Here is a 25,256-nt window from a genome sequence, read left to right as displayed (position 1 = left end):
TAGTTTTTTATTTTTTGCTACCACTTAAAGTCACCAGTGCTTATTTAAATAATTAGTAGTAACTTTCGAGTAAAGAATGTGCAGCAAAACAATTTGATTGATGAATCGTCTTCCTAACTCGGCTCTAATCTAAACAGCCAGTCAGAATTCATTCTTTCATCACTCATCTAAGCTTAAGTGATGTAATTTAAATAGTAAAATTGAAAGTCGAGTGTTTGAAATTAAAATCTAATCAATTGCATCTCGGTCATCGGCAGCCGATTGTCAAGGACTTGCCTTCTTCAGTTTTTGTTGTGTCGCCGCTGTGGGAATGTTTTTGATCAACAATCACGACACACGTTACGGCGATCTGACAGCAAGCATAATTATAAAAGTTGAATTTGNTTACTAGGTATATGCCTATAAAAATAAATGAAATAAAAGTTAAATTTGATTTGATTTACTCTTTGGAAACGTTACAACAAAAAAAAACTTCGTAAAGAGAGTAGAACATCAGAATTGCTGCAACTTTTACCTACTTCTATTATAGTAATCGATTATACCTAATTACATCATTAGTATTTCCATAGGTAACCGTCCATTTAATATTCCAATAATCATTGCTTTCAACAAGCATAAATATTGGCGAAAATACAATATACGAGTAAGTAAATATTGTTCTTGTTTGTGTTTCACGAGGCACAACCCCGGTTGCGGAGCTAATACAAGTTAACTTCAATTGCCGTTATGAATAATCGCAAGGAAGCATTACTGGTTTTTGTTCGCCAATCAAAGCGGCGGTGTGCCTTGTAAGCGATAACTTTCACGGGCCATACCCGCGACTGGCTCACCTTGTCCGGCCAAGTAATTTCTCCTGCTATTCGGCTTCGTATCCCAACATTTTCTTTTCTTCGCAACATAAGTAGGCTACTAGTAATGAGAGGTTTCCCTTCTATTCGAGTTTGATAAAATTGCACGTTCCAAACGAGATCAGTTGACTTATAGCTTGTCTATGGAACGCTGTGACCGGTTGAGGCGGTTTCAGCTTCATAAAATATGAGAGGCGATTGCATTGCAAGGCTGTCTTATACTTTCAAATCTCTATTTATGGGTATTAATAGATGGAAAATTCGTTTTCAAACATGTTTTATGGATACTGAACGAACGTCTAACGGATCTCTGAATTAACTAATTAACATCTGTATTAAAGTTTGTTGTATTTTATTGAAGTCGAGAATTTACTGAGTTATTTATTGATCGCTGGTCTTTTAAAATCTGCGCTGATATCCTAAAGGTTCAAAAGCACAGAATCTGCCAAGGGAATTTCTTCTTTGTACAATACAAAGATCGCTTTTCGTTCCGGCAATTTACTGGCACAAGTTACTTCACTAATAAAGGTTAGCTACACGGTTCCTGGTCATTTGCATGATTTTAATAACCGGTACGTGCTTCAATAAATCAGATACGTATCTTTTAGCCAGGTCCTTTCTAAACACGTTGGTTCGATGTCACCCTATCGTGGAACTCCCAGCTGTATACCTTAGTTTGTTTTCGGTATTCACCTCTAAGTCAATGCAAGAAGGAGGAGCTTAGTAACATGTTTCAATAGGGCTGTACGTGTTTAGAAACAATAAATCATGGTCGCAAATGGTGCGGTAATGTTTCATTGTCGATAATCGCGCTGTCACAATTAAGCGGGACAAAGTTGAGGGGTGATAGGAGATCTTGGCGACCGCCACGTGTAGGGTTACTAGATACGTGCTAAGAAGTCAAGTTTTAGACACATATCGATTGATTTTCGTTACACTTTAAATCGCGAAATAAAAAATATAAAAAATAAATTTATTCATTATACTTACTTACATTTTTGTTTCCAAATCTTTTTCTTTGCGTAATCAAAAAAAGGAATTGATCTAGTATTTTTAAATACATATATCAAATCCTACACCAGAAGATTTCTTTCTTACACACTTTCTCTTACCAATAGATCTCTGGATAATTATTATCAAGAAACATCCTTAACCTTAGACGAACCGAGCTTTCTATGCACTGTCAAAATCGATTACTCACAAAAGTATCGACAATCGATTGCCAAATCGTTTCGCTGGCTGCTGAAACTGCGGCGGACAACGCGGATGCGGCATCGATGCTAAGATTTATCACGCGCTCGCTGCTCGTAAATAACGCGGGCTGCAGCGTCGAGCGGAAAGGTCAGCGCGCGCATCATAGGGTTACTACCGGGTTTTAAAAAAGTTTTTGAATTTAGAACTCTTTTAATGCCAAGAAAGAAAAAAAAAGGTTTTTTAACATTTTGAATTTAGAACACACAGCGCAGTGTCATAGATTATTATGACTTCTTTTTAAGTCCTTTTTTTAATTGGCCAGTGTTTAGGTGTGCTTTATGCAGAAACTTACTATATTGTAACACAATAATAATAATTATGTAGTTTTTTTTACATGTAAAAATTATTAAGTTAAGAATGTCAAGTCAAATGTAAAAAAATGTTTACAAGTACTACTTATTAGTTAATATCAAAGGAACAATATAGGTAGGTAAAGCAACTCTGCTTCGACCTATTATGGAACACTATGGTTACATCTTCAAAACAGCATTGTTTGTATTTTATACATTGGCTAATGAGCTCATTAAGTTTGCCAATTACACCTACATTTAAGTACTAACCTCCTTAATTTGGGACTTGTGTGGGTGATTAAAAGAACGCAGTTTTGAAATTACATTATCATTTTGTTTTAAATACTGAATTGAGAATTGAAAAATTGTAAAAAGTTACAGCTTCATTTGTTTTGGTGGTTAAATTTTGTACCTATAATCAAGTGACACTCTCTGTCATGTCAAATGCAAGATCGCTGCAACAAAATATAATAAACTGGCAACCGTACTTTGGATGACAATGCTACAACATGGTGTCATAAAGGTGTGTTTGTATATCATATTTATTTATTTAAAGTGTCCTATTCACTACTAGTGCATGGTAGCCCTACTCGAGCAGCAAGCGGCTTCCTCAAGGCCGATGCACAAGTTAGATATCAGAATCGTGGCCGACCCCACCTGTGCCGGCATTCCAAGGAAACGCCGGGCTTTTTGGATTCTTTGTTAATTGTGTTTATGACTACTCGACGGCGCTATTTATCGATAACGTTGTATGCACGAGTTATGGAACAACACTAGTGTTGCCGGATTTGATGATTGTGTTTTGTTTTTACTTTGTTTTATTGGGTTGGATAGGCGTTGACAACATTCATCAATTTACAAACATATAGGATAGGTTTGTTTTATGACTGTTTTTCTTATTTTAGGGTTCCGTACCCAAAGGGTAGAAACGGGACCCTATTACTAAGACTCCACTCTGTCCATCTGTCTTTTTAGATGACAAAGCAGTACCACAGTACCTTATTTTCGAATAGGAATGTCATACTTTCCTACTTAAAAATTACCTCTTTACGATGTTTTATGGGTAATAAAATCAATCTGGAACTTTCTGGAAGCCTATTTAGTGTAATTAGCCATGCATATGTCAACGTGAAATTGTGAACTCTGTCAGTTTATAATATAACGCGTTAGATTGTAAACTAACAGTGGGTTAGGTTAGATTGTAATTTAACTACGTCAGATTATAATCTGACGGAATTCACAATTTTACGGTGACACATACAAATAACGTCATAAGTCATTATTTTTAACAAGTATTTAATTACCTGTATTCTGTTTGTATTAAGTGTAAGTTGAGTTTAATGTACCTTGCTCTGAGACAAGGTTAAATACTTTGGAAAGTCTGACGACAAACTCCAGTTTCAGTGTTTATTCTTGCAATATATCAATAATGACTTACAATGCACGCATAAATTAAAGTCTGCCCTTTTATTTAAACGCTGCCTTGAGTTGGCAAGGCCGGCCATTGCCACGAAGTACCTATATTGTTGTGTTTATCAGATGATGGCTAGGAATTTTATTCATTCCACGATGGATGAATACCTAGTTGCATGGTCGTTAAGTTCATTTTCTCTTATAAACAGACTTCAAAAAAGGAGGAAATTCTCAATTAGGTATGATATTTTTTTATGTATTCCCCGATTATTCGAAAACGCGGACCGATTTTCAATTTTTTAGAGTCAGTGCGAAATACCTTACCTTGACCATAGCACTTTTGTCAGTCTGGTACCGACTCCGTCAACATCAATGTTTTCCTCAGTTTTTCTTATCATATTTTTTTTCTACTAATTAGTGCACTTTTTTTGGAGTTTTTGAATACGCTTCTTGTTTCTTACTAAGACGTCAAGGTAAATTAATTTTATTTCTCTGTTTAAAGTGATGTTAATACAAAACATCAAACTATTTACTGTCGTAAATACAGCTTTTTCAGTGTGTCAGATTTCTTCAGTGGTTCTACACATTATCTCCTACAAACAAACTGTATACAAACATTGCCATATTAGTATACGAGTAGGTTAAACATGGTTACCATAAACAATCTTGAGACTGATGAGCAAAGGAAACGTTCACGCTAAATGAGTCATAAAGTACACATAATATTGCAAATTACCAAGATATTTTATTTCGTATTTAACTTTCAAGAGAAATCGTTATAGAGGAAACATCAATTTTATCTAGTGGTTGGTAAGGTGTATCTGTCAGTTAGAATATCGCGTTTAACCTGTGGATATGAATGAAATCCTGCTTACTATCGAATGGCGGGCGTGGGCTAACATGTTAGGTGGATGCTACGGCTGCCTACCATTCAAACAAGCCTCCAATATTTATTACTTTAACTTTTATACGTTTTAGAAATTTAGATGGACATATTATTTTCTTTTTTTTACATTACTTTGTGTGTTGTAAAATATTATTACAGGAATAAACTAAATATACTTTAAATGTAGGATTTCCACATTTGAGCAGTTTTTGCGAGCAGTATAATTTCAAAATTGTGTTGTATTGTGTTTAATTTTAGACATAATTTATTACAATTGGCATATGCCAATGACTCTTTTAAAAATAATGTTTTTCAGGTAAGTAAATATTTATATACAGGGTCCATCAATGTAATGAGTAAACAGCTGAACGCTGTTTTGTAATTGATCACCATTAAAATGTAAATTTTAATTGAGCAATAACATTTTCTTCCTCATTTAAAATCCACTTATTTTCATTCGCTATTTTGTTAACCCTAAACACGACAAGGCTTGTTAATAACGCATCTATTTACTTAATGGCTTTGCGGCCTATGAGAAACTATTAGATTTTGCAAGTACGCCATTTAATTTTAATGTTATGTACGCGTGGTGTAGTGGCGTGTATTACTCATCCCCACCGATATCGATAGGAGGATCTAGTGTTGCGGGAAGCTAGCCAATACTTACATCGTTAGATAAGATAGCGTATTAAATGTGAGATAGCGACGCCTAATAAGGTCCGGTTGCTAATAGGCACTATCTTTTACACTCACTGTTCCTGATTTAAAAAGCTGTCGTAATAAATCTTATTATGAAAACGACGAGTGAGTTTTAATTATGGGCCTTGTTAGGCGACCTACCTAATTATTGATTTTTTATTGTGGCATGAGTGTCTGAAGTTTGGTTAGGTACAAAGTGCAAAATAAAATGAAGCCAAAACAAAGACGCGTAATATAAAACGACATCTTAAAAAATACATACAGCCGAACATAGAACCACCTCCTTTTTTGAAGTCGGTTAATGAGATGTATCTGCATTGAAGATTAAAATGTGATTATTATTATTACAAACTATAACATTACTTCAACCTAATCCCATTTAATGAAGCTTTCAAGATGGCTATCCACAAAGTGTGAAAATATTAATCATCAACAGGACGTAATTATTCTCGCTTAGAAAACGTTGTGGCAACATTTTATTCCTATCCCAAGATAAATGCGTCTGGGATACGACTAAAAAGTCTTTGCCATCTAAAATTCACACTATTTCTCTGTAAGATGTAATTTATTGCTGTGAGTTTTTCATTTAATTGCTTGGTCTACGGTTAGCGTGACAAGTCTCGCGGAGGGTTGACACCTAATAAAATAATGACCGTCCGTCCGACGTGCGGAAACGTGCCATCTGCTTTATACAGGGTGCCCGCAAGATTAATGTCAATCGGAACCGGAGATGGACAGTTTTATGGTTTACAAGTTAAGCGATTTATGGGTTAAATATTTCCGTCGTTGTAGCTACGTTTGTAGTATTGATGGCTTTTGTAAAATAGTAGGTAACTAAGTTTGTAAAAAAAATAGTTCGATTAAGAGACTGAAAGAAGAAATGGCGGAAAAGTCATCGCCGTTGTTATTTAGCTACAAGTTCCTTCTTTAGTAAACCTTGTAAAAACTGGGTTTAAGGTCCTTCGGTTCGGTTCGGTAAGGTGTTGGGCTTCGTGAGAAAGAGTTTTGATTCAGCCTAGAGTTTTCAAATCTAGATCAACCTGTATAAAATGCAACAGTGTATTCAGTATTAGGTTTCTTGGACTAAACAGGTTTGCCATTTGCCAGAGAATGAGTTACGATGCGAATGAATTTTGCATTGTTTTTCTTTAGTAGAGACATGGAAATATTAGTTTACAATGTGTTTTATAAATAACTGAATATTTATATGAGTTTTTGTAAGTGTTGTGAGCTGTGATTTGAACACAAATTATTTTATTAAAATATGAATAGCAGCATAAAAAATTAGTACCTACCAGAGATAACTTTTTTGGGAAACTACGCACCTTATTCCCTTACTAATAGAGGCCTACGTCGAATTCAAAATATTTAATTACGCAAATCGTACTGTTGACAGATTGCCTTGTCACGATCGCTGACAAATTGTTTTGCCCAGACCGACAATGTCATATATTATGGTGCGAGCTGCGTTCACTTTGTTGACCTGGCCGCAGATCGCATCCAGTGTGGCAGGTCCTTAATGGTTAACTAAATTAACAAACTTTTTTCACTGTAGTTTTTTCAATCGTCGGCAACGACATTGATCCAACAGTCGGTAACTCAGTGCTGGCTGTCACATGGAGCTAAGTGGATTGTCGTGTTCTCTCCTACTGTGCATTTTATTGCCGACTTCAGTTGGGATTTGCTCTTATTTTGTAAGTCGGTTAATCGCCGGGACATAGTCACCGATGCTATAGACAAGGCTAAGCGGTAAACATATCACTAACTATATAGTTGAACTTAAATTGCTTTGTGTTTAAATGGTTATTTAAAACACAAAAAAATCTAAAAACTTCAAGAGCTTCCATGCATACGTACATTGGGTCCTAAAATATGTATAGTTTTTACAATTCTTATTATGGTGTTTTTTATTTACTTTATACTCGAATAATTTTGAAGAAATTTTTATTCTACACATTCACATCATAATAAAATTGGTAAAAGACATGAGGTTTTTTTTTACATTTTAGTGATGTAAAAAAAGAAAGAAACATTTATTACGATGAACATCACTTAGTTAAGGACAGAGAACGTATACGGAAAAAAAAGACAGAAATAACACATAAATATTATAAGGAAATAAAAAGCGAACTGAGCAGTGCTATCCTGTCGCAACAGACAGCGATGCCCATCGCAATGGGACTCCACTCAGCATATGCCGTGCCGTGGCCCACAGTGGGGAAGGCCACGACGCTGGTTTTCAGTGTGCCCCATGCCAAGTGGAAGTCACGGACACTAACATAAAATTATTACGTAGTACGTAGGTTCGGAAACATATTTGACCGTTTTGATGGGATTTGACTGACTACCTCAATTATATTTTGTTTGTTGAGAAAAATATTACTACAGCTAGGACTTCCATTGAATAGTACAAGCTCATAAAATTCCCTACTTTCTAACAGCTCTAAACCAACGCTGGGACACACCACATCATGAAAAGCAAATAAAATATTTATCGCAGAAGCGTTCCACTTTTCACAACTATCTGTAATGTCTTATGACCATGCCCTAGGTCCAGTTTTCACACAATCTTAATAAACTATCACTTTACAACCCTGCGTGATAACATTTTAATTATGCCCTACTTTTGAGTCTATTTAAGTTCATTCATTCATGCCAACTGTATGATTGAAAACGAACAGATTTAATTATGTCATTGAATAATCTAGAGACAAAATAAATAATATCACAGAACTCGCAGTCATTTTTCAACTTCATCAATAAGTACTGAAAACTTTTGCTGTGAAAATTCAGACAAGCAAACTAATTAAATTATTAGGTACTTTTAATAAAAAAAGGTTGGTATTTATTAAAAAAAAAAGATGAAACTGTTTAGATTCTAAACTTTAGAATGTTGTAACTGCGTAATCTCGTCTGAAAAAAGTCACTGAAACTCAGTAATTGCGCTTCTTTTTCTTTTAGTACTTTTATCTCAAAGCAGTGGTGGGTTACAAGAAATATATTGGGACGTGTGCCTATATTATGTAGAAATAGAATGGCCAGACATTCATGGTTATTGTAATGGATATTATTATCATTGTTATGTACTTTCCTAGAAAGTTCGAGGTCTAGTAATTTTGTTATTACAATGAGCAAATCGTAGAGTAATTGCAATCCTTTCCACACTTTCTATGTTGGAATTCTATAATAAATCAAATGTTACCAATGTAATTTAATTAATAATTGAAGTTACTTTTATTTTGAAAAGATAAGTTTATTGTTGTTATAAACAAACTTTCATCAAGTCCAAAATGAGTTTACGCGTATTTTGTGCAGAATAAGAAAGCATATTTCTGTCATTAGTATTTTTTTATCACGATTGTACTTACTTTTGGTAAACCATGTTCATTTAAGTTTTATACTTATTTTAGTAGTTAGAAACATGGATTATAGCAAACAACATATTGCAAAAATACTTAACATAATGTTTAAATACCTCACACCTGCACTAAAGTTCTTCTCAAAAACTTCTTGTAAAATTTTATAGACAGGTGAAGATGAATTAAAATAAACAGGCGTGTAAAATGGAAAACACCTTCTTAAGGTAAATATTTATTTTTGTTTGTAATATTATTTGAATTAGTGCCAATTATTGTGATAAACGATACATACTAAAAACTATTTATTACAAACACGTAATTCGCTAAATATCGTAAATAGTTATTCTATTCATATTTATATGCAAAAAATATTGCATAAATATTTACGATTTTTATGTATTATACGTAAAATACGGTAATTACAAATCAATTACCGACTATCTATAACTGACTGTGTTAAGTACAGACGACGGCACATCAAGTTAAAAATACTGTGGCATCTTATATCGTTGTAATAAGTATCGTTGTAATATTTGAACAAAAATGTAAGGGGATATTTGTATGCAAGATGGCGATGAAAAGGCGCTTAATTCCATTTAAGGCCTTGTTAATTTTCCACAATTTTCTCTTTTCATATCGGCCGTAAATCTGCCACTAATTTCTGGTTTTAATTAACCAACCTCGATTACACGACGTTTACGTGTTTATTTATGGGGAAAGGGTTTATTACCTTTAGTATACCTACAAATTATAAAGTATTCCCAATGATGACGGTCTATGAAGGTTTAACTTAGCCTGAAGTGCTTGGCACTGAATTTGCCGTCAGTGGCGGATATAAGGGCTTTTATGAAAGTACATTACTTACTTACAAACATATTTTAATCAATTAGTATTTTATTTTAATAAATTGGATGTTAGGCTTACTTACCTGAAATTCTAATATGTTTTATATGTTTTTAACTTCATAATTACGAAAAAAACACTGGGATGACCTTAAAATTAATCGCACCATCAACCGATTAACTTAATGTGCTGTTGTATTGCTTTCACTAAAATAAACGGAATACGCCGTAAAAGCTATTATTAGAAAAACAAAAGCGGCAACTGATTGAACAGATAAATGAGCCTGCATATTTATGAAAAGACAAGAACATCGACACGTCGTTACCTTTCACAAAAAAATTCGCACGCTCTTGTAATAACAGACCGATCGCAAAAACAAAAAGAAACAGCGTTATTAAGATATTCATCACAGCTGCGTACACTCAGATGCATTAGCGTATGTCCTTTTTTGGTTCTGCGTAGATTCGGCTCAATGAGCTTTTTCAATAATCTATATCTACCCCTAACCTACACAATACATTAGCTATCCCTCAATTAAGAGGCAGCCTCTAAACTATAGATAGAATGCTTGTCTTTCTTCCTCTTGTTTAAATTCTGACTCCAGTATGATAGAATCTAAATTTTCTCATTCACTAATCGTGTTTGTGTTTGCCAACAAAGTAAGAACTTCAGAGACTTATTTGTTCCTGTCTCACCCGACTGTACTGTCGCGGAATTTGACGTTATATGCGCAAACGCAGCGGACGTGCTCTCTGTTCGCCGACAGTTGTTAGTGATGGATGGACAAACTGAAATATCGACATATTTATTTATTTAACGTATAGGTAGAACAGTATGGTTTCATATGGCTGAAGAACATGTAACTTGTCTTATTTTAGCTTCGATCCTTTGTGTTGACAATTGAATCGTGCCGACACACTTTTAACATGCAAACTTTTACTTATTTCACATTTTTCAAGTAAAATCTTTTTCAGTCAAAACAGGTGAGCACTACATAAAATAGGTGTCTAAAATTCTTTCGGCGTGTAATCGTGCATAGAAAATGGTATTGTGACTCGGTTTCTAGACTATTGTGTGATGCTAATAGACTCTGAAGTTAGTTTGACAAGAATAACCAAAATTCGGTCAGATCCAACGTGTCATAAAATATAAGTGGTTTAGATTTTGGTATAAACTTTTTTCAGCTCCTATTTTACGTATGAAAATACCAATTATGAAAGAAAACCGCTAGGGAACAGTTGACCTAACCATAAACACAGAAAACTACAGTCGAGGTCTCTGGTCTGAACTCCACGCGCACGTCACGACGGTAGCAAAAGTAGGGTGCATGCGTGATCCGTGGAAGAGTACCCACAAACGAGCAAAGACGATCTCTTTTCATACCAGTCACGTTCGCCCACAAAAACACTGCGTAACAAAGACAATTTGAAATGTACCGAAACCTATCACGTTTCGGGCGAAACGTGTTGCAAAATTGTTTTTAATTCTGTAAGATACTGGAAACTTGGAACTGGACCAGTTGAAGAATAAATAAAGTGAAATGATAAAATACATGAAACATGCCGCTGAGATCTGTCTTGAGATATGACCTTGTAGCGATTTAAATGAACTTCTGGTTCTTATGAGGGCGACGACCCCAAACTTGGAATCTTTAGTGTCCAACAGGTCTTAACGTATTTTTGTCTGGACCAAAGTCTGAGAGGCCGAGGTCGACGAGTTAGTGTCAAAGTTTTATTAGATAATAAATATACCGGCATAGAACGAGTTAAGAATTCAATTTCTGAAAAATTTACATCATGTAAGAAATGACATAATTTAGTTGTTTAATCTTACAAATGCAACGGGCCTAAATAAGTTTTTGAAGTCCAATTAACGTAAATTTTGCATAAATCTCTAGTTGTAATCAATTAAATAAAGAACTATTGTGTATCCTTTGACCATTTGATATTCACCCAAAAAAATATTATTTTCAGAAAGGGTAACGAAGTTTTTGCAATCGTGCGAAATGCCAAACGGGACATTCTTATCTCGATTCGGTCATCGCTACAAATAACATCGAATATAAGTTACGTAATCTAAAGCTCGTGACATTTTTGATTCTCCTTGCGTTTTTCCTTTTAGGTCCGGTTGAGGTCAAACAATTGTAGCATCTTTAAAGTAGCGTTCCAATGACATTAATTTTAGCTTAATCTATTTCAGATTACAACAACGCATTATGTTTTATATTATTAACAGTGGACTGTATGTTTAATCCTAATTAGTGAAGTACATTTTAGAGCAGGCATTAAGACAACTAACTATGGAACAGCATCTAACCGCCCACCGTTAAAATGTTAGGAACGGTTACGTCGGCTCATTCCAAGACAAAAGCTGGAACCCCCATCAATTTGAGATTGTAACTGTTCTTCTGAATTGCTGGGCGAGACTCAGCCGCGGCCTAAGATTGACGCCCCGGCCCTAATAACCAACTGCGGTGCGATATCCATCACTAACTGTTCTTTGATTGAACATCAGCGAGCGTTCTGTCGTTAATTATCGACGATACGCCATCATTGCAAGCTTCGGCTTTCAATCCCATTGAATTTCCTCGTAAACTGTGGTTCAGACACGTGCTTTGAAGCTCTAGTAAGGCAATAAAATTTTTCGTACTAATCCATCTATCTCTGTACGACAATATACCTTTGTAAATTACACGTCTCACACAAGAGTAGGTCATTCAGAGAAAATTTTCATTAAACTGTCTATTAAATGCGACATGAAACAACATTTACTTATCTGAGAAAATGCCGACAAAACGAAATAGACAGACAACAATTATAATAATTTAAACTTACGACAGTAATTGTCGCAGTAAGATTCTCTAAAGTTCAGATCTTAGCATGATGTAAGTATTTCATAAGCTTACAGTACCTACTAAAACGGTGAATGCACTTGTGATCTTATTTGCGTCGGCGCAGCACGTCCCAGATCCTACTTTATTCAACGACACAATCACGAATTCTGCACACGATTCGCCACTTCATCAAAGATAAACATTCACTCGTTCAGAACATGACGTCTATTGTGCTGTGTATGTCCGAAGGTAACGTATGCCATATGGTCACGCTTATGTATATTTAGAACTTTGTTTTAAGATCAAAGATAGCAGAAACAATGTTCATACCTTTATTTTACGAGTAACTCTATCTACAAAATATAATGTTTCCTGCATTATCCGTTTTAGTCCATCGGTACCAAAGCAAATGTATGCACTGGATATATTTCTTCGGGGAAATTGTCCTGAACAGAAGTCTTGATTATCTCTAATTTGGCTGCTTCAAATATTTTCTGCATCAAACCGACGGGGCGTGTCACAGACGAATCGTCATCGTCATATTCGATTTCGTCAGAAGATGTTATATTCTCCTTAATAACAATAACACCGTTCTCGGCCAAAGCCTCACTGCATCTTTCCAAAAAAGCAATTAAATCGTAATCGTTCAGATGACCGAGCACCCATTGGCACCAGATAACGTCGTAAGTTTTTTGCGGCTTGAACTGTTGGAGCCCGATTTGGTACACTGTTCCAAGTTTCTCATTGTCTTCGCCGATCAATTGTTTTGCGGTGCTAACGAACTTTTCGTCTTGTTCTACCAAATCTACCTTCTCAAATTTGGGGATCAGCAGGTTTTTGGCAATTCGCCCTATGCCCGCACCACAATCCAAAGCCAGTTTTGTGTTTGGCGGTTTGGGGAGGTTTAAAATGTAAGTTAGGAAGGCTTTTGAGCCGTCGAGGTCTGCGTCTGATATGTGGCCAAAACCGCCGAGTACTCCGTCGATCGTCGCCGGTACATTGGCCCAGTAACTTGCGGCTTTCTTGTAAAATGTTCTCTCCGTCTCGGTCATGTTTGTTGTTATTAACGTCATGAAAACTCATGTTGACGTGGTTGTGCCATGTCATTGTGTTTTCGTTTTTACGGCCAGTATTATTACTATTTTGAGTTTCTATTAGTGAGCTGTGAAAATATATTTTGTCTCTTTTTGTTGCAGGCGTTGATTGCGGCCGTGAATGAGACACCCGAGGAAGACATCCGCGATGCTCTGAAGGTGCAGACGGAGCATCAGTTGGCGCTCGTGCCGCGTGCGCCTAAAGTCATCAGGGACACTATTGCTTACAACACCACCATCAACACTGATGATACGGTATGTTACAAAAAGTCAACTTTAAGATTACTTCAGCCATGGGATGCCCACTGATGAATATCACGGCATCGGTCTCCCCGAATGATTTCCAGATTGGCCGGTTCGCAGCTATTAATTATTGTGTTAGTCCAACCAAATGTAAAATTAGACACTGAACACTGAGCGTCTAGGTATAATTAACACGGTTTCCATTTAAAAACTGGTTTGAAAATCAGATAGGTACTTACCGTTTTTATCTAACCATAGCTAAAATTTTACTGAAGACCAATCTAAGATAAAACAATAAGTAGATACCGAAATGTTCTTCTTTTTTTTCTTCACTGATTCCTTGTAGACTCCTCTCGCTCAACCATTTTTTGGTGCATTAATACTTAGTTTTATTTTTATTAATTTAGGAGGAGTTACGTGCCCTGCGGCCTGATGGGACCATTGTAACTGAAACCCGACACACCAAGGAGCAAGAAAGACTCTGCGACGAAGAACTATCTAAAGAAGAAGTAAGGAACATTTTATAAATATTCATTGTATATTATGATAGTTATTATCATCATCTTTAATTTAACATAATATGGTGGTTATGGCGCTATGTGACAGGTGCTTCTTACGTTCTTTTCCTATTTTCGTAGTTATTCATATTCCTTAATTCAACACCTGTAATAGTATTTTATGTATAGTTTTTTTTATAATAAAACAAACATGATTTGTTTGTAAACTTATGAAAATACTACGAAATGCAGTGTTGTTTTTTTCATAAATTTTCATATACATATTAAGTAGCCCCAACAACTCACATTTTTTGGTGGAAAAGCACTAAGATTAAGCTAGCCTAGTGCTAGGACGAATACTAGGACGAGTAAAAGTGCTTTTTAAAAGCCTCCTAAAAATAAAATGAGTTTTATGAGATTTTTTTATGAGTACACCACAGTTGTAGTGAACGCCCGTGGGACGTCCAGAGTTATTTTTTAGATAACTTGAAACACTTCAATAATCGAACTGGAGACAGGAGACTGCTCTTACCATAGCTGTGCTACTTAAAAGATTTTTTTTTCTCCATCAGGCCAAATCACTCCGCAGCAACGAGAGCGTGGTGGAAGAGACTGGTGGAACGGAGCGGAGGAAGCGGGTGGACCTCGAGCGGAGCACCGACCTGATGGCGGGAGGCGTGCGGGTCGCCACTCACCTGCACTCCCGCACCCGGACTGAGGAAGGTATTAACTGAAAAATACTATATAAAATGGATAAATAATTCAAGGGGTTCGGAGTGTGGTCTATAAATTTATTGGAACCGACGTCCTTTGAGGCAGGACACAGAGTGTAAAAAAGAAACCATACTTATTCAAGGGGTGGTTCGAAAGTCTCGAATACAGGAATCGGTGTCCTTTGAGGCAAAGAAGATACAACATACCTACTTTGTAATAATCATAGAATAAAAAATAACAGCGCTTCTTCCTTGAAACTGTGTTATTTAGATGATTTCATTTATCTACGAAATTGTTATAATACTTTTTTATTAACTTTGTTTTTCGGTATTAAACAGTCGTAAAAAGTTGTTTCCGTTTTCTTGCAAGTTCTGCTTAGTTTTTTTTTTAATTTTCAATACATTCAATAATATTCTGAATATTTTAAGTATAAGGTACCTATCTAAAATTATATTATTTGTTCACAGCTGAGAGGGAAGGCAGACCAAACATGGACGATGATTGGGATAGTTTGTCCGTTCGCATGCGACGACAGCGCCGTCTTCGTCACAGCGGTGAGTAGTGTAACTAGATCGTTTCTGATATGCTTTTTTTGTTGTGCTTTTTATAGCACGATGTTGTACTTAGCTGGTGGTTCTACTACTCGCCACTAGATGGCGTTGCGAAGACACTTAATATTAATTGAAATCGAGAGATGTCGCCACTTATTTTTAATTTTATAAAAAAACATGAATGTAATAAAAATTGCGAGACAATTTAAAAATAAAACTGTCTCGCTATTTTTACTTTTACACGATCAAGTGTTATGTGCAGTAGAAGTGGTCAATTATAAGATCCATTCATATTCTCATTTTCGTGTAAGTAGCATAGGTACCAGCGTTGCCAGACGTCCCGATTTTGGCGGGACGTCCCGATTTTTAAATCAAATTTAAATGTCCCGCGCGGGACAGGCTCTGTCCCGCTTTTCGGAGAGAGACACTCACTTCACCAGACTGTTGTTTGAAACGCCATATTATTCTAAAAAATGAAACTTTTTTAATTTTTTTCTTTTTTTATTCTAAAGGCGAATTTAACGATAGAGTAAATCTGATTTAAAATATTATTTTTTTGTTGAAATACATTTTCTATGGCTACTTTTGCTATCTATTGTCACGTAAACGTAATTTTAAGTCAAATAAAAAGATAAATATTTGAAAACCTTTGATTATATACGTTTTTTTTACTTTGTCCCGCTTTTGACGGAAGAATCCCGCTATTTTCACTCAAAAAGTACCAAAGTCCCGACTTGGCGAAAAAAAAAACTGGCAACGCTGATAGGTACCTACTTAGATGCGATTTTACAATAATTCACCCGAACCGGCAAATTTTTCAGAGCTTTTTATTGTAATTTTTTTATTGAAAAGTTATTTTGATGAACTCGGACAGGTAGTTAGGTACTAAGTAGTTAATTTAAAGAAAATTGTCACTTGCATTCTTACTTATAGCACAGCTTATAGGCCTAGATAGTTATTTATCATCATCATCATCATTTCAGCCACAGGACGTCCTACTGCTGAACCAACATAGGCCTCCTCCAATGATTTCCATGTTGCCCGTCTACTATCTAAATTTACTTAGAGCAAACATCAAAAATCTGTCAAACTCCATACAAAAAACACCGATTTATGTTAAGTTACAGTTAAAGTAAGTTGGTGCAACTCAGCATTAGTCTTGTTTGATGAAATTCAAAAGGTTTTGAAAATTTGACCGCAGTATCATCGCTATAAGAAGAGATATTTAAAATATTCAAATGTTAGTCAGTATTCGAGTATTATGTTAATGGGTCTCGTGAATGTGACCATTTTAGTGCTGAGTGTCGGCCTTGATGCCTTCCGCGTCGCTCTCAATAATCGTTAAGGCATATCCTCTGGCATAATTAAGCAAACGCAACTATCTCTGTAAAGATAGTCGCAATATAGGGTTTCCTAAATTGGTAATAACTGCAAACTTTCTTGACCAGAATGACCATTTTGTTAAGAAATTAAGGCTAAATGATGAAACCATGATGACAATACACAAAGCTTTTTTAAAATAGGCTTCTTCTTAATCAGTTTTCCGGCTCTATCATTATATGACTTAATTTTGGAAAGCACAATAACGTCATTTATGTAGGTATTTCTTCTTCTATTCGGTTACTATTCCTGAAAAAGACTTCGTTATCAGTAATTCTCAAACAAGTATGAAATAAATCAGGGTCCAAACTTGTAAACTTACTTGGGCCTTGAATAGATGCACAATAGTTGTCATATTATCAAGTCTACACTCGTAGCTGGGGCTTATTTCTGCATATCGATTGCGATAAAACGGTCGTTCTCAATCATTGAATTAGGAATATTTTTAGAAGAAAAGATACTAGATATTTACCTTCATCGAAACCATTTTGCAATCGGCTTTGGGGAGGCATTATATTCAGTAGTGGACGTCAGACTACTGAAATAGGTAATGATGATGATGATGATGAATTTTCAGCTAACGACTTTAAATCGTTTAACTTTAGGATTGCCATGGTCTCCCTAAAAGTTCTCGCGGTCAAGCTAAGTTCTGATCAGGGTTCGAGGATATATATCAAGGGATATATATCAAGATATATATCGGATATATATCCGATATATATCAAGCCGGTTTTGATGATATATATCAACTTTTAAAATTTGTTACTGTATTTGTACTTTTTGACATAAGATTTTTATTTTTTTGTTGATTTTGCCGTATTTAAAATAATATTTTATGTTTTTGCTTTATTTGTCTGATTTTAAGGTTTAAAAACATTAAAAACATGTTTATGTAGCACATATGCAATAGTATTCATGAATAATACAATAAAATAATAATATGGCTTTCATACAAAATTGATATATATTTTATCAAAGTTGATATATATCGGATATATATCATAAATATCCGATATTTTGATATTTATAATAAATATCGGATATTTTCGAACCCTGTCTGATAGAACTTATAACATGCTACTTTTTTGAAACGGACAAGTACTTATATCTTGTTATCGTGCAATTTTCATGGCAAAAAAAAATTTAATGCGGATAATAGTGCAAAATTTTATTAGAACGTAGAATTTTTCATTATTTTTTTTACCATTTTCATGAAGTTCTATCACACTCGTTTCTCACTCTTCATTGGTCATTACTCATTCGCTTCGTTAGAGCTACAAACTACAGTTAGGTTACTAGTGTTTTTCCAATCAAACTAATTGTTTAATTATGTCTCCTATTAACCATAGACACTGCAGGTGAACAGGTACTTACTGCCCACGGCGCTAAGCGAGGTGTCTTATAAGGAAACTGGCTGCCACCTGTAATTAATTCGCATACCTGATTGATTCTGGCTCCAGAATCAATTGGTAAAACAGACATGTCTGTTAATCCATTTAAAATTAACTTTATTAAGGATTAGCTACAAATATAAGGGATCTGTATATCTCTACCAAATAAAAGGTATTAGACAGAAGGGAGTCACATAATTTCGCATTTATTTTACTATGCAAAATGCGACAAACTAGTTTGGACGATTTGACGACCTCTCAAATTAGACCAAAAAAGCTAAGAACGAACATCAAGAGCATTTTTTTTCTCTCATAATAAAAGGGTGCTTGTACTGTATTTTCGACGTTTCTAAAACCTAGAGCTGTTCTAATTTCAAATAACAGAGTTCAACTGTTTTTTGTAAACAGAGTTAGTTGTAACATTTCCTAAACCTAGAGCTGTTCTAATTAAAAAAAATAGAATTCAACTGTTTTTTGTAAATCTGTTAGAGGTGTACGTTTCCTAAAGCTAGAGCTGTTCTAATTTCAAAAAATAGAATTCAACTGTTTTTATTGTTGTGGCGTATTCAAACTGGCCAGCATAAACATACAACTTCATACTAGCGTCCATTGCCAGTTATGGCTAGTCATTGGGCCTACGCAAACCGAGAGGTCGCCTTTGGCACGACGTGTCGGAATCCTCTATTTACATCGGCTTTTGTATGGTCAGACCCATAACTTGAAGGTATTCCTTTGTTAATGAGGGCAAATTAAAATACGATGGAAAATATAACTGTCGAATTATGGGTAGCCATGAAGTAGAGTTATGAAGGTTTCAGGATTTGGCAATGAGAATATTGAAAAATACGTTTGCCAATTATTATACAGTTTTTTTTGTTATACTTATGAATAAATGCACCATAAAATTATAAAAGCGCACCAAAGACAAGACTTCTTTGCTAGAGGTCCTTCCATATTTGTAAATAAATATTTATAACATCAAGCAAATGTTTTGATTCTACATTCGAGACCACATTCCGGTTGTTTAATTTTTATTTGAAAGTATTCTTCTTTTTATACTCATCCAATTATAGTTTACAAATCCTAAGATATGATGGCTACCATTAAAATAAAAGAACCTAAGCTGGCCACAACAACATGGCTTCGGGAGCACCTATTGCTTGAGATTTCGTATTTTTGGTGGTTTTTAATTTTATTGAGCAAAAAAGGGTGTGTCGTTTAATGATTGCAGCGATGGCCCGGACCCACTTCTGCTCACGTAAACTTTCTCAACTTGTCTGTCTTGTTTTATTGCACATCTGATTTCATGTGCTCATCTCTCGATTTCAACATAATACAACTAAAAATACGTCGGTTCTATAAATTCTGTTTTAATGGCACTCATGCAACTGGATAACCTGATTACGAAATTTAGTAAAGACAAAAATAGTATTGAATATCAGTAATCAACAATCAAGACTCTCTTAGAGCTTAGTACAGTGTGTATGTTACATAATACTACGAGTATAATACAGACACATCGTAAAGCAATAGTGACCCAAAAATTAATATTCAGTGAATAATTTGCTCTGCTACTGTCTCACCGCGGTTAAGTAAAGATGTCTCGATGTTTACAACGCATTGACCTTCAGTGGTTTGGCAAACTTATTGACTGAACGGTTACGCCATAGCAAGTGTGCGCTAAGATGCTGTCGCGCGGGCACTCGAGCGTGCGGCGCGTCGCGGGCGCCCGTGTCGATCGCATTTCCATAATATACTTAATATACCCGAAACCTCAAGTGTTAACCTTCTTTCAGACCACGACAAGGACTACACGAAACGCCCCCTCGACTTCGACATCGAAGAGGAAACGCGCAAGAAAGAAACCTCCAAGTGGCTCGAGAGCCACTTCGGCAGCGACTCCCGATCGTCACACGACTCCATTGCCGAAGAAATTGGAAAGCGCCCGGAACCCACGTTTTACGTCAAGAACAAAACAGCTAACGACGAGGGCTACTACGGGAAAACGTCATCTTCAGTGCCACCGCCGCCAGTGTACGGAGACCGCGTTTTAAGAAAAACAAAATCGTCGACACCCTCCGACGAGCGTGTGCCAGCGTCTGTGAACAGGACAGGGGGATACTTTAAGGGAGTAGCAGATTGGTCTCAAAGACGTGCAAGTAAACCCAGGATGCCGGAACCACGAAGCTCATCGCCGTCACCTCCGACGGTGCGCTCGCCATATGCCAGCGACGACCGGCTAAACGGCTCCTCCCCTAGACACGTATACGGGAAACGCGAATCGCCTCAAGGGAGGTCATCGCCGATCAGCCGCCGTCACCCGCCCTCGCGCGACGACTCCGCCTACGTATCTTCGTCGACAATGCACAGCCCACCACGTGGTTCCCCATTCCGTCCACTAGAAGCCGACCGCTCCTTCCGCGAGCCGTCAGTCGAGGACGACTACAGACCTGTAGCACCTGAGCGAAAACGTCATCTGAAGCAGCGATTGTCTGAGGAGCATCGTTACGACAGTGGTTACAGAAGTTCGTCACGGAACGAAAACTCGGGACGGTCGCGTGATAGCAGGGAAGAGGGAGCGACAGAGCCTCCGCCCGATTACTCCCCGCCGAGAGAGCGTCGCGGCAGTTCAGATAGGGATCGCACCCCACCTCGTAGACGCGATCGGGACGAGCGGAAACAAAATCAGAAAACTCGTTTCGCTGATAGCGGTCGCCGCCCGTCCCCGGCTCGGAAGTCTATGGGTTCGGCAATCGGGAACTCGATCAGGAAGTTGGTGGGGAAGATTCGCTCGGCGTCTGCGGAGAGGCGCGCGCGGTGGCGGAACTCGCGCTCGCCGTCGCCGGAGCACTCCTCGCGGACTTACAAGCAGTATAGTGGAGACTTGGCGCCGCCGGTCGCGCCTCCACACCGCTACTACCTCGGGGAGGACCCCTTCGCCCCCAGCATCTACGGCCGCGAGCACAAGTACGAGGGCAGTTCGAGACGCGCGGCCGCTGGCGACGCCCGCGACCACCGAGACCGGTAAGTTGACATTGCTCCTTTATATTCCACCCACACCGAATCACAATCCTCATAACATTTTATTGTATACCAAAAAAGATAATACACCATTCGCACTACGTTTTAAAGTTGTACAAATCGTTAATCGATATAGAATTGTGATTAAAATCGGAATGGACCTTAAATAGAATCTTGTCGTACAACGAAGCCGTTCTCCGCCTACACTGAGGCTAGAGGCATAAAATTTAATTAATGTTCCATGTTCCAATATTATCATAAGCTTAAGGTAATATTCTAGGGCTCAATATAAATATTGTGCTGTTGATATAATGTTGTGTGTATTGAATGGCTCGTTTCTGTTGGTATAAGATACGCGTGTTGTTGGTGTACTTAGTTTATTAAAGACAAAATGGTATACAGGGTGTAATAGATAATTTGAACAAAACTTATATGGTGCGTTCAGATGATGCCTCTAAGTTGTATTACCAGTATAACAGACATACACCTACTATATTTCTCAATATTTAGACATTGATTGTTGAATATGATTCTATATCATTTGGTACAAAAAGTAAGTTTTTCGTGTTAGGGGAATAATTATTAGTGTCCGATAACTAAGTAAATTTAATGTTTTAATTTGTCAACTGCCTCTAAACGATATGCGAGTTTATTCCATCTTTAGATTTAACCCATATTTTTCTGATCTTATCTTATATGTTAGAAATTCTTGTTGATAAACTAGTTCTTATAAGAAAATAGGATTCATAGTTCATATACCATAGAATATGATTAAAAATACACAATATTGATTTAAACATTTATACCTACCTATTCATTGCGCAATACATACAATCCTTTGTTCATATTAAAAGAACTTGCAATAGCACTAATGTAACTAGTAAAAAGTAGTATTTTGTTGGGCTAGATTCCCAATAAACCGAAATCGCTCACATTTGGGTAGTCTATCATTTTATCACAATCACATTATAATTGAATTGCCATTATTTTATTAACCTTATGGCTAGGTAAAGACAAAGATAAATCGTTAACTTAATGCCAATCAAAACCGCGCAATATGTCACATCAATCAAGCGGCAACTACCAACCTTCCGGCATATCTTGCCTTTTGCAACCGGCCGTCCGTGGCGACTCCTTATAGAGGCATAAATATCTCTTACAAAGAAGCCCTTATTTAGACCAGCCACTGACTCAGATCGCTCTTTCATTAACTAGCATTTGTTGTCACCAGACTCTGTGACTCACTGCAAGGAAATGTTGAGAACAACAGGTGTGTACTTAGCTGGCGGTCGCCTCATGCAAATTAGTATGATACAATTATCTTTGCAGATTAAAATGCACGGCGTATTTGTATTTTGTATTTCTAGCGCTCTTTTCTGTTCCCGTCTAATTATTGCGCGCCCACATCTAGCTGTTTTTACAATAAATCAAGACGCAAATGAACACCGCTGCGGCATGCTAAATTGTTGTAGATCAAAGGCATGTTATATCTACCTGTATCTTAATGCGCGTAAACAAAACCCGGTCGTTAGGTGTGTGGGACGAGATTCCCCATTGAATCCAATTACTAAAAGACGAGATTACAAGTTTTTATGATACAGCAATAGAGAACAATGAGCGTACGTGGGACCAGGTTATTTAGCCATAACGACCCAGCAATAACGTGATTAGGTGAGCGAAGAACTAAGTGATATTTTTAACTTTTCAGGGGCCAGTTTTCGAGCACTTTGGGTCGGTTCAGTCACTCCACAAGCCGACTGAACCCGAACAGTGAAACAGAGGAGGACTACGCGCGCAGCGCCCAGACTCTGCCGAGGAAGTTGCACGAACGCAAAGAGAAAACCACCGAAAAGCCCAGTTCAAACAAGTACTGGCACAAACTCACACCTAACAAACGATCCAGTAGTGCAGTGAATATTTCCAACAACGTGTCATCTTCACCCGACGGTAAAATAAACGGATACCCGCCTGGACCTGCTAAGCCGGCGCGGGCGTACAAGGCTCTCAACAGGAGTAAGAGTTTTGCTATGGGAGCACCCGAACAGGAGACACACCCGCGTTACGTCTCAGGAATGAACAGGAACTACTCAACCATGTATAAATCAAACCCTCACTTGAGCCGTCTGGATGAGACGCCGGAGCAACTGAAGAGTCCAGGCATCGTGTCTATAATCAACAGGAGTCAGCGAGACCTTGCTGATGCAGTGTCTCGCGAAACAGAACGAAGACGCGATGGGCTCTTCGGCGCGAGATACGGCAAGACCACACCGATAACGAATGGCCATACGAATGGATACAAATCCCACGAGGAAGCTGACAAGAAGAAAATATTCCTAAAGGGTCTACGAGAACGGGCACCTGAACTCTACCAGACCCTACACGCCGATGACGAATCCGATGGCAGCCGGTTGTCTTCACGATATGGCACACCGTCTCCGCATTACAAAGATCGCATATCGGAGGAGCGAAAGATACCGTTGTATAAAACAGATTCATTAAACAGAGAAACTAGTCCTTTCGTGTCTCGTTTGGAGACGAGGTTAAAGTCTCCTGCGATCCGCCGAGGCAGCAATAGCAGCGACAACTATTCTGAGACATATAGGTACCAAACGAGATCGGGAGACCCTGAACGACCCAGTGTCACAGACACAGTGGAAACGGTCAGCAAGAAAATTGTTCCTTCAAGGGATGGCCGTTCAAAGGAAATAATTGAATCAAGAGAAGTAAATTCCGTAACTAAAAGCAGAGGTTATAAAGATCCCTTGTCCATAAAATACATTGAAAACGGAATACGGCCCTCGCCTCTTTCGTACGAAACCAAGAATGGATCAGCCCCGCTGTACTCAGAGCGGAGAAGTAGTAACTATAAAGTATTGGAGAAGATTCGAGATTATTAGACATTTGAAATTAATAACACTGACTTATCAAACGCCTTATGCCATATTTTTCTATTAAGTACTTATACGAATAAAGAGTCATAATGCAGACTGAGTCGTATGCTTTAGAGATAAGTTGTCTAACGTGAAATTACAATAAAATAACAAGTGTTAATTTGATGTAAGTAAGCTGCTTTTTGTTATTTTGTAAAAAGTCATAGCTTTACTAATTTAATTCTAATAATATTGGCCTAAATCCGTCCAATGTAATAATTTTAAATTAATTGTTATTATACGTATATGTACTTATATTAAATTGATTTTTGACAACCTCGATATAAAAATAGGTAAGTTTATCTATGTTTAAAACGTCATAGATACCCATGATATTAATATTTTATAAAAATATAACGAATGTATCAATTAAATGTAATGTGTTAATACGCACTATAATTTTGTTTTATTTCTAATACTTATCATTCTGATGTAAGCTGACTGCTGTAACTATAAACAGATATAGGTAAATATAAGAGGAAATATATGAAAGGTACCTATATACTTAACTGGCGCATTTTTTACTTACAAAGTGATCTCAGAAATACTTTAAAAATATTTTATCTTTTTTTACCAATTCTAACATTTCGTTGAGGGAAGGCGCGAAATCAAAACTGATTTCGAATGTTAGTTCAAGGCAACATTAATTTATGACTTCTTATACAACCGGCTTATTTATGAACTTAGCCTAGAATTTTATTATTAAAGCTGAGTTGCACCACCTAACTTTGACCGTAACTTTTGACGATAACCGGTGTTTTTTGTCTGGAGTTTGACAGATTTTTGACGTTTGTCAAAGTTATAGTAAGATGGTGCAACCCAGACTAAGTCTATTTTAGTAATTTGGTATCTAACTAAATAGGTAGGTATCTATTGGCCAAATATAGCAAAATCTTCGTCGATTTATCAGCTAATAAAGTTTGACAGTCCATTTGGTAAGATTAGACAATCTATTTTGGGTAAGATTGAGATATAATAGAGAAGTCAACGCCTCTTTCAGTTTACCTAAT

At 36.9% G+C, this 25,256-nt stretch overlaps 2 protein-coding genes across 3 annotated transcripts in view; one reads left to right on the top strand and one right to left on the bottom strand.

Moving 5' to 3' along the window:
• chas (chascon) overlaps positions 1-24,642 on the top strand; it is a 107,455-nt gene extending 82,813 nt beyond the window's left edge. For both annotated transcript variants that reach the window (XM_028315458.1, XM_028315457.1), the window contains 6 exons: positions 13,622-13,774; positions 14,170-14,271; positions 14,832-14,982; positions 15,441-15,527; positions 20,092-21,319; positions 23,025-24,642. In XM_028315458.1, coding sequence (XP_028171259.1) covers positions 13,622-13,774; positions 14,170-14,271; positions 14,832-14,982; positions 15,441-15,527; positions 20,092-21,319; positions 23,025-24,213 — 2,910 coding nt within the window. In that variant the 3' untranslated portion in view covers positions 24,214-24,642. The remainder of the gene's footprint in view (positions 1-13,621; positions 13,775-14,169; positions 14,272-14,831; positions 14,983-15,440; positions 15,528-20,091; positions 21,320-23,024) is intronic.
• LOC114360689 (N-terminal Xaa-Pro-Lys N-methyltransferase 1) lies at positions 11,639-13,615 on the bottom strand. The gene has a single exon (XM_028315461.1). The coding sequence runs from the start codon at positions 13,496-13,498 to the stop codon at positions 12,812-12,814; it is 687 nt and encodes a 228-aa protein (XP_028171262.1). The 5' UTR covers positions 13,499-13,615; the 3' UTR covers positions 11,639-12,811.
• Positions 24,643-25,256: the final 614 nt, after the last annotated feature.

The sequence above is a fragment of the Ostrinia furnacalis genome, unplaced genomic scaffold, assembly GCF_004193835.3.
Source record: "Ostrinia furnacalis isolate ACB-3 unplaced genomic scaffold, ASM419383v2 OfSCF5129, whole genome shotgun sequence".
NCBI classification, from domain to species: domain Eukaryota; kingdom Metazoa; phylum Arthropoda; class Insecta; order Lepidoptera; family Crambidae; genus Ostrinia; species Ostrinia furnacalis.
The sequence above is the reverse complement of the archived record's forward strand: the minus strand, read 5'-3'. Positions and strand labels throughout refer to the sequence as shown.

Bases quoted from the DNA above. Each gene is read 5' to 3' on its own strand.
- LOC114360689 (XM_028315461.1), bottom strand. From the start codon at position 13,498: ATGACGTTAATAACAACAAACATGACCGAGACGGAGAGAACATTTTAC.